This window comes from Chenopodium album, chromosome 8 (genome assembly GCF_948465745.1).
Source record: "Chenopodium album chromosome 8, dcCheAlbu1.1, whole genome shotgun sequence".
Taxonomy (NCBI): domain Eukaryota; kingdom Viridiplantae; phylum Streptophyta; class Magnoliopsida; order Caryophyllales; family Amaranthaceae; genus Chenopodium; species Chenopodium album.
Genome location: NC_137841.1, coordinates 66,595,513 through 66,605,268, shown reverse-complemented (window position 1 = coordinate 66,605,268; position 9,756 = coordinate 66,595,513). Strand labels below are relative to the sequence as shown.

Below are 9,756 nucleotides of genomic sequence, written 5' to 3'. Positions count from 1 at the left end.
GTGGAATTTTAAAAATGGGTGGACATAGCTTAGAAAAGTGAATACCTCAGGGGTACTAAGTACAAAAACCCTTATTTTTTTTTTCAATTTTTTCATAAAATTTATCAATTATTGTTAGGGGTTCGTGTTGATTCTAAAGATTCAATTTGAAGTTCACATTGACAATTAATTACCATAAACATCTTGATTTGCATGCCTTGGTTTGCATGTTGAAAAAATGGACTAGTTAGGTTTTGAGGGTTATTTAAACCTTTAAGATTCTATTTTGAGGTCACATTTAGCTAAAAAAAATTCTAGGACGAGTGTTTATGATTATAGTGAGCTGTATATAATTGATTGATTGTTGATGTGTTTGGGGAAACATCCCACATTAGCACTTTTTTTTTTCCCCAAATCCCTACATGTTTAAAAGGTACACGTAATTTTCCTTTTTTAAAAAAATAAATAAATTGGACAAGTAATTCATTTTTTAAACAAAATTAAAATGTACACGTAATTTTCCTTTTAAAAAAAAAATGGGCAAGTAATTCACTTTTTTAAACAACATTGCGAAAATGGATAGTAAACCCGCCCCAAACCGCATATACGGGTAATTAATACTACAGTAGAAGGATATTGCGAGTATCGACACTTTTAATTTCACAAAAGTTTCCCTAAAATTTTAGGGTTCTTATTTTCGCCAGTTGATTCTCCCATTGAAGAGGCTATCTGCTCGTCCACTGAGGTCATCAATTTTATCTGAATGGCTCCTAAGCCAATTAATCCAAAGGTTAGTCCGAAAATTCTAGAAAAATCGAGTAAAAACGATAAAAAATTGAAGGACTTTGATCCTAATTCAGTTTGTGAAAACAGTAGAATTTCTATCAATCTTGAAATTGATGTCGATTTTTTCAAGAAGTATATTAGTGTTATCTCCTAAGAAGTATTCGGAGGGGGTACTAAGAGCAAGTTTAGCCAAAAAATTCAAGAGAAATGGAACAAATATTTAAAGTCGATTTTTTCAAGAAGTATATTAGTCTTTTGAACAAAATTAGATGATGAAAAAAAAAATAGAGAGAGCCAAACAAAAATCTCTCATTATGATATAAATTAGTTAATAAAACATAAAACGTTACTTGAAACAAATTATATTAAAATAAATTTTTAAATTAACAAATTATATAAAATATGGTATATTATATTGCATATCATATAATAACTAATACTACCTCCGTTAAACGTTATGTCCAACTTTGGAATAACCTTTGGATAATAATAGAACATTAATTATGATTGAGATTGATATTGATTTTTTCAAGAATTACATTGCTCTTATTCATTTCTTAAGGTATGTTGTTTTAAATAATGGTTGAAAGTTTTGTTTAGATAGAATATTATCCGAATTTAGATATGGGGAATCATGTGATTATAGTGAGTTGTTTGTGATAGTTGATGTATTTATTGGGGAAATTACTTATAAGCCAAAGTAATATTAACTTGCAACATTGCTAAAAAAATGGTGATATTGTTTAATATTTCTGCAAGTATACTATTTTTAATTGTGTAAATAATGATTTGCTTGGGTATCATATTTTTCCGATATAATTCAGTTTTGAGATGTTGAAAGGTTGTATTTTGGATTTTACAAACGATCAATAACCTATAAAAAAAAAAACCGAATATTCGTTTAAGAAATTGTGTGTATTTTTCTGTGAACTGACTCGTTTTGATGAAATATTATGCCAATTTGTTCCTATTATCAAGAATTCATCTTGTTCCATTTTAATAGTAGATTATTAAAGAGGGAAACAATGTTAAAATTGAAGATATATTCGCCAAACTTGTTAAAGTATTTTGAGATAAATTTAGATGATTAAAAAAAAAAAAACCAAACAAAAATCTTTTATTGCAGTATAAATTAGTTAATAAAATATAAAACGTTGCAAAAAACAAATTATATTAAAATAAATTTATAATTAACAAATTATATAAAAATATGTGTATATATTGTATATTATATTGCATATCGTATAATAACTAATACTAGCTTCTTTAAATGTTACGTGCAACTTTGAAATAACCCATTTTTTTTAATTATTGTGCATAATCATATTTGGTTAATTTTTCATTACTGGAACTATTTTATAAACAATTTCATCACATCTTGTAGTTTCACTGAAGAAAACGCATAGTTTTCTTTTTTTTTAAAACAATTTTTTACTTATTTTCATAGACTTCTTTATTATTTACCTAATCTCATATACAACTATTTAGAATGTTAAAATTGAACTGTTCAGGAACTTTGTTGTACCTACTATTATAGTCAATTAAATTCCATTTCGAAAAGTTCAATTTGGTAGGAATATGAAAATCGTTAGTATACTACCAATAATTTTCTACACATACAACAAGTTTATACAAATTGGGCTTAAATATCAAAAGATTAAGCTCAGTTTTTTTCTTAGGAAAAACATTTACAATCATAAAATATCCATTAGAGTAGCCATGAGGTTCTCCACACCTAAATTTAGAATATTTTCTATATAGACAACGTTTCCATCATCCGTTAGCCGCAATCTCAAAAAATAAACCACATCCATATATCTCTTGCAAAAATCAACTTTAATTTTAAGAATAATTGAAATACTATATTATTAAAAATTGAATCAGTGTCAAATTCTATATTATGTTCAGATTTATAAGGTGTTTCAAGATTTTTCTGACAAAGATCAACTAATCTAGGTTTAGGTGCCATACCGTAGAATATTGAAAATCTCACGAGCAAATAGTTAGCAGCACATGCAGATTCGAGAAGCTTTGAGAGAGCAATGCAAATTCTTAGCAGTAAAAGAAGAATAGATTAGTTTTGAAGATTGAGAAGATTGAAATGAGACTGAAACAGTGGAAGAACTAAGGTAGTGAGCTAGTGGAAGAACTTAGGTGGTGGAAAGAGAAAGATCAAAATTTTGGACGATAGAAAAAGGGTTTTTTTTTTTGACGAATGAAAAAAGTTTCTTAGTTTGGTTTTTTTTTTTTTTTTTTTTTTTTTTACACAATTAATTTGGTTTTTTTTTTCTATTTTAATTTTATTCAAAAACTAAAAACAAAAAATATAATAGTAAGGCATTTTGTCATTAAAAATTTGTTTTTTTTTTTAAAAAAAAAAAACACAATGTCATTTACAAAAATGAATTACTTGTATTTTTTTGGGGGTAAATAACTGTACAATTTCATCCCATTAGTTAAGATTGAAGTATCTTGTTAATAAGATAATTTGGTATAAACATATATCAGTAATATCGGCTAGAATGTATAAATGGGTGTCTTGTTCTCCGGCTTACTTAAATAAAGAAGTTGAAAAATGAAAATTAACAAAGTTTTGACTGTGGGATTTGTAGAGTTAAATTTGAACATTTAGTGATTATATGTGTATCTAAGAAAGGATAAAGAATTGGCCTTTTTATTAAATACTTGCTCCACTTTTTTTCCGGCCATTTTTAAATTTTGGCTCCACTTTTTTTTTTTTTTTTTTTTTTCCGGCCGTTTTTAAATACTTGCTCTATTTCATTATTTGGAAAGCTTTACAATATTTAATTAATTTCTCCCAATAAGTGAACCCAACAATAATATTCCATATGCTCTCTCTTTCAATTTTCTCCTCTACTTTTGGTTTTTTACAATTTTTTATTCTTCCACCAATCCTATTACCTTCATATTTTATTACTTTTTCCAATTTCTCCTAAAACACCGCGCATGGAGAAATAGAGCAAATATTTAAAAACGGAAGAAGTAGCAGACTAGCATGTAGCACTTTTGGGATGCAATTTGCAATTTTTTTTTTTAAAAAAATACGTAGTAGCTAGAATTTGCAAAATACATACAAGTAATTCAAATAACTAAAATTTCCAAATTAAAAAAAATAAAAAATAAAATAGAGGGAGTAATAAAAGTTGATACTCCCTCCGTTTTTAAATACTTGCTCCATTTCTATTTTTTACCCTATTCATTCATCCTACTTTGACTAATGTTTATGATTTACACATAAGAAAAAATATTGAAATTGTCTCAATAAATAAATTATTAACTTTCAATTGTTAGAATTTATACTTATTGATAATTAAAAATATTATTAATCAAAAATTAACATCGGCATTCGTGTCCAAGAGAAATGGAACAAGTATTTAAAATCGGAGGGGGTACTAAGAGCAAGTTTAGCCCCAAGTCTTAAGATTTATACTGAAGACTTTTCCCATTTTTCTTCAAAAATCTCAAGCAAGTCTCAAGTCGAGTCTTGAAATTTCAAGACTCAACTTAGAGCAAAGCCAATGGTTGCCCAAATCAATGGTGGTCATCAACTTTTTTATTAATATCTCTCTCTTCCATCTCATCTATGCCCAATTATTTGCCCAATTATGCCCACATATACCCATTGGTTGCCCTCTAATTTTTTATGATCATAATATTCATCACTAACTAAGAAAATAATAATAAAAAAATATACTCCACTCATACCCTTTGCCAATGGTCATGGCCATGACCTGGTCATTAGATTTCTCTCTCCTAAAGTATCATCTTTTGAATTTTTAAATATTTTTTTTCTTTCTCTCTCTTGATGCCCACCTTAAATGGGCAACCATTGGCTTTGCTCTTAAGACTTGAGATTGGGACCCACTTCACCCACTTCACTTTTTTTTTTAACACTTTTCTACATATAATATGTCAAATATTTAAGTCTTAGGGCTAAAGTGATAAATTTGTGCAAGTCTTAGTGAGTCTTAACAAGAATTTGATGACATCATTTTCAATGGGAACCACCAAAAACAATGTCACATCCAAGTCTTAAGACTTGGGACTAAACTTGCTCTAAACCAGCGTAAATATTCTTGTTGTAGAAAAACACCACTCAAAGTCCAAATGAAAACAGAGTAATCTTGTCTCTACCTCTAGTATAGTCAATTCTCCTCTCCAAATTCCAAAAAGCCACCTCCTTATTATTCCTAATAAACACCATTCTCTTTCTCAACTCTTTACTCCCTCCGTCCCTAAATTACATTCCTGTTTGGTAATTTACACGGGAATTAAGGAGGAGGGAGTAAGACAAAGTTGCAATGATTAGATAATGTCATGGGAAGTACAAGACATTAAATAATGTCCTTGAGTAAAACAAAAAGAGAATGTGATAATGCATGACATGTCATCAATCCCTTGAAAAAAAAAGGGTCAATCACATGCTATTAATTTAAAATTTTCAACCAATCACATTCAATGAAATTTGGCACATGGATTCTGACAAAATTAAAGGATGACTGAAAATTTCAGTTTCCCTCCATTTTACACAATTCTACGATTCTGGCTGAGTATATAAACAAAAGAAGCCAAAAAAATTCCACCATAATTACTGTTCATAATTTAAGTTTACAGCATTGTTCACCCAAAAAAAAAACAGAGAAAATAGGGGACTTTTTCGCATCATTGCCAAATTGAGCCATGCCTTCGGGAATCGATTTGAACATGCCGCCAGACGAAGATGGACCTGCTGAAGCTAACATTGGTGGGGGTATTAGGGGACTTTTCTTCGACTTAAACACGCAGCCAGAAATAGTAGAAGTGTCTGATTCAGAGCATGATGAGGTTCATGTTAATGTCCATATGAATAGGCAGCAACAACAAGTCCAAATGAATGGTCAGCAACAACAAGTCCAAATGAATGAGCAGCAAGAACAAGCTCCACAAAGGCAAAGAAAAAAGGCCAATCGGCTCAGCACTGAAGGGAGGTTTAATGTCCTCATGTATCTCATGAAAAATATTAAAGGGGACAAACCACACAAAGGAGCAATAACAGCAGCAGCAGCAAAGTTCAACATATGCAACAGGTCTGTCAGTCAAATATGGCATGATGCAAAAAAACAGAAAGCTGAAATTGGAGGTTACAATCCAGTCCCAAAGTACTACATGGCAGGAAGGAAAAGGATCCAAATTCAAGAAGAAGACGTAACAAAGTTGAGCATTGGTCAGAGGTCATGCATTAGAGATTTGGCACACATGCTGAACGTCTCTAAAAGCACAGTGTTTAGAATGATCCAAAGAGGGGAGTTGAAGGCACACACTAATGCCTTAAAGCCAAAAATGACAGAAGCTAACAAATTGGCAAGATTGCAGTGGGTCCTAGGGTTGTTGATGGGATCAACAGCTTGGACAAAGAACAAATATTTTCCGATGTACGATTTTGTTCATATAGATGAAAAATGGTTCAACTTAACAAGAAAAAGTCAGAGGTATTACTTGTCAAAGTCTGAAAGGGGCAAACATAGGGCAGCAAAATCTAGCACAAGAATACCAAAGGCGATGTTCATGGCAGCAACTTCAAGGCCAAGGTTTGATGAAAATGGGGACTGCTATTTTGATGGAAGACATGGAATATTCCCATTCACAAAGCAAGAACCAGCCAAGCGAAACTCAAAAAACAGGGAGAAGGGGACTATGGTCACCAAAATCATTGAATCGATCACAAAAGAAACTACAAGACGGATGCTCATAGATCAAATTGTACCAGCAATAAAAGCAAATTGGCCAAATGATGGGCAGCCAAAGATTATTTACATTCAACAAGATAATTGCAGAACACACATTAATCAAGATGATCCCGAGTGGCAACAAGTCTACAAACAAGATGATTTCACATTCATTTTGGTACAACAACCACCAAACAGCCCTGATCTTAACATATTAGATTTGGGATTTTTCAGAAGCATACAATCATTGCAACACAAAAAAATGCCAAAAGACATTGATGAGCTACTCAAGGCCGTTAAAGCTGCATATTATGAGATTGAGCCACAAACACTATGTTTTGTGTGGTGTACTTTGCAAACAGTCATGAATGAGATACTCAAGGTTGGAGGTGGCAATGACTTCACCGTGCCTCACATTAATAAAGAAAAACTGTTAAGGGAAGGCAAGTTACAGGAGCGAATGGATGCGCCATCATGGGCTGTTTTGAAGGCATGGGAGGCAGTTTATGGGGATGTGGGTGATCCAACTTTTGAAGAACCAGATGAAGAAACAGAAAACATAACACAATCAGAGCATCAACTACCACCAGAAACAGTTGCAGGTATTCAGGCAGAATACAACACAGAAATTCATGAAGAAGAAGCAGATAACATGGATTTAAGGTGGTTCGACTACAGTGAGTACACTGAAGAACTACATCATTGGGTGTCATTAATAAACAATGAAGAATTTCTAGAGTCACAAGGTTTTTCAAAGTATGGCACTCCAATTTGCAACAATGACCATGAGGCCGGCACATCAAAGAAAAAGTAATGTGATGCTATCAGATTTTAACTTTTTGTAACTATATTAATGACTCAATGCAATGAAACGTTTATGTCATCATATATAAATCAATGGTGCACTGTTTTTTTTTTTTAAAGGCAAAGTATAAGCTTTTGTTTTCATCTCAGAAGTCCCCAATAATCATTGATTATATACACAAACGTAGCACATAATTAGCTGCCTAAAAGTCTCAACACCCATATGTGAAGGTGGAATCTAATGGCAAAAAAAAATGACACGTTTTTGCGTATGTAATCTCATTTTTACGGAGTCTCATCATTGATGAAAACAAGAAACAAAAAAACCAACACATGGCATCACATATGCATCAAAATGTACAAATAAATTTTCATCTCAGAAGTCCCCAATTATCATTGATCATATACACAAACGTAGCACAAAATTAGCTGCCTAAAAGTCTCAACACCCATATGTGAAGGTGGAATCTAATGGCAAAAAATAATGACACGTTTTCGCATATGTAATCTCATTTTTACGGAGTCTCATCATTGTTGGAAACAAGAAACAAAAAAACCCAACTCACTCATATCACAAGCACATGATCAGAAACAATAGCAAACCATAGCATCATCAAAACCAATTCCAACTTACTAATAGCATTATCAAATAATCTAATTAATCAAACACAACATAACCAATTTCAAATCATCAGAAATCATATCATCAAACCATAGCATCATCAGAATTTCAAATCGTAGCATCATCAAAAACATATCCAACTTAGTAACAGCATTATCACATAATCTAATTAATCAAACAATAAGAGTCACATAGCATAATCTTATAAAGTACTACACCGAAAATTTATCAATAAGACATCATTTACCAAGTCAAATGTAGGACTTAAAGACTGAAATCAGCAATTACTTAGCCAAATTCAAATCATCAGAAATCATATCATCAAACCATAGCATCAACAGAATTTCAAATCATAGCATCATCAAACACATATCCAACTTAGTAATAGCATTATCACATAATCTAATTAATCAAACAAATCAAACCATAGGCACCTCATCATCATAAGCAAATAAGGTAATAGCATATTTCACACAACATAAATTAAAATAATGTTCAACAAAATCAACAAAAATAAAAATAAAACATCAGTCCTAACATGCTGCTAAACACAATTCTCCTCAACCAAGCACACATAATTCCCCGGGCCAGCAAGAGATCACACTTGCTGGCATACACCATCAACATCTAACCTAATAAAGAATGCGTTAATAATGAGATTTATAGGGAGGAAGAATACTTAGCTATGTGATTCACATGAATCACTTACGTAGCCGCCAACATTACCGTCGTCTGAAGGTGAATTAGTGTTGCTGGAGTTACTCACATAGCCCACGATGTGATTAGGAACTGGAGATGAAGGTGACACAGTATTGCTTGAGTTACTAACATAACCAGAAACAGGGGACTTTTTGTCATCAAGAGGGAATTTTTTTTCAACATCAGGGGACTTTTTCTCAGTAACAGTAGAGGAGTTAACTTCAACATCTATTTTTTTCTCACCCAATTTAGATGTCACCTCCTCACCACTTAGGGTTTTACCACCACCGTCACCAAAAGACCACCCAAAATACTCGTATTCTTCCCTAGTGTAGAGGTAACGACCATAGCGACTCCTCCACACATCTAAGCTGTAAGAATGCTCTCCATTGCAGTCCATCGGACAGTGACAGCGAGGATCCGAGCACTCGTAAGGCAGATCATCCCCACCATCCTCCTCACTGTTGAAACGAAACAAAATTTCAGGATCTGGACCAAACCTTTCATCCCAAACTGGAGGATTTGGTTGTTTTGGAAGAGAAGTACTCGAATTCTTAGACATTATGTCGCCAAAAAATAAGGAGAAGGGCTGAAAATTTTTTGAAAAGAATTTGCTAAAGATTGTCGAAAATTACCTCTAAATAATCTAGGGATTGAGTCGAAAATCAGCAATTGAACAAGCTCACACTAGATCTGGTGGTTTTTTAGGAGAGAGAAAATGAACAACCACTCATTCAAGTTCAGATCTACGAAAAAGCAAAGCAAATTGCGTAAAATTAATAAGGGGCTTTTGTAGAGGGGACTTTTTCAGATGGATTCATGTTAATTTCGTAAGATTTGAAGCAAAGAAACCATGAAAATGAAGGAGATAGAGTGACGGATGAAGAAGAGAGGAGAGAGAGAGCTTGGTGGAAGAACCCAGAAAAACAAGTGGAGAGAGAAAGAAGCAGTAGATTAATTTTGGAAAACATAACATATTCATTAATAGTATATCAGAAAAAGAGAGTATATTTGGGTTATTTAGAAAAAAAAAAAAACTTACTAAAAATAGAAAGGGAGAATGTAATTTTGGAATACCCAAAATAGAAAGGAGGAATGTAATTTAGGGACGGAGGGAGTACCAATCATGCCATTACTCCT

The 9,756-nt window shown here is 32.3% G+C and overlaps 1 protein-coding gene across 1 annotated transcript; it reads right to left on the bottom strand.

Moving 5' to 3' along the window:
• Window positions 1-5,240: 5,240 nt before the first annotated feature.
• On the bottom strand, window positions 5,241-9,712 carry LOC145642043 (uncharacterized). Its single transcript, XM_081693113.1, has 2 exons — window positions 8,597-9,712; window positions 5,241-5,590 (listed from the first exon to the last, which is right to left on the bottom strand). The coding sequence occupies exon 1, from the start codon at window positions 9,176-9,178 to the stop codon at window positions 8,597-8,599; it is 582 nt and encodes a 193-aa protein (XP_081549239.1). The 5' UTR covers window positions 9,179-9,712; the 3' UTR covers window positions 5,241-5,590.
• Between the last annotated feature and the right edge of the window lie 44 nt (window positions 9,713-9,756).

Excerpts from the sequence above, each read along its gene's own strand:
- LOC145642043 (XM_081693113.1), bottom strand. The coding sequence starts at position 9,178 with ATGTCTAAGAATTCGAGTACTTCTCTTCCAAAACAACCAAATCCTCCA.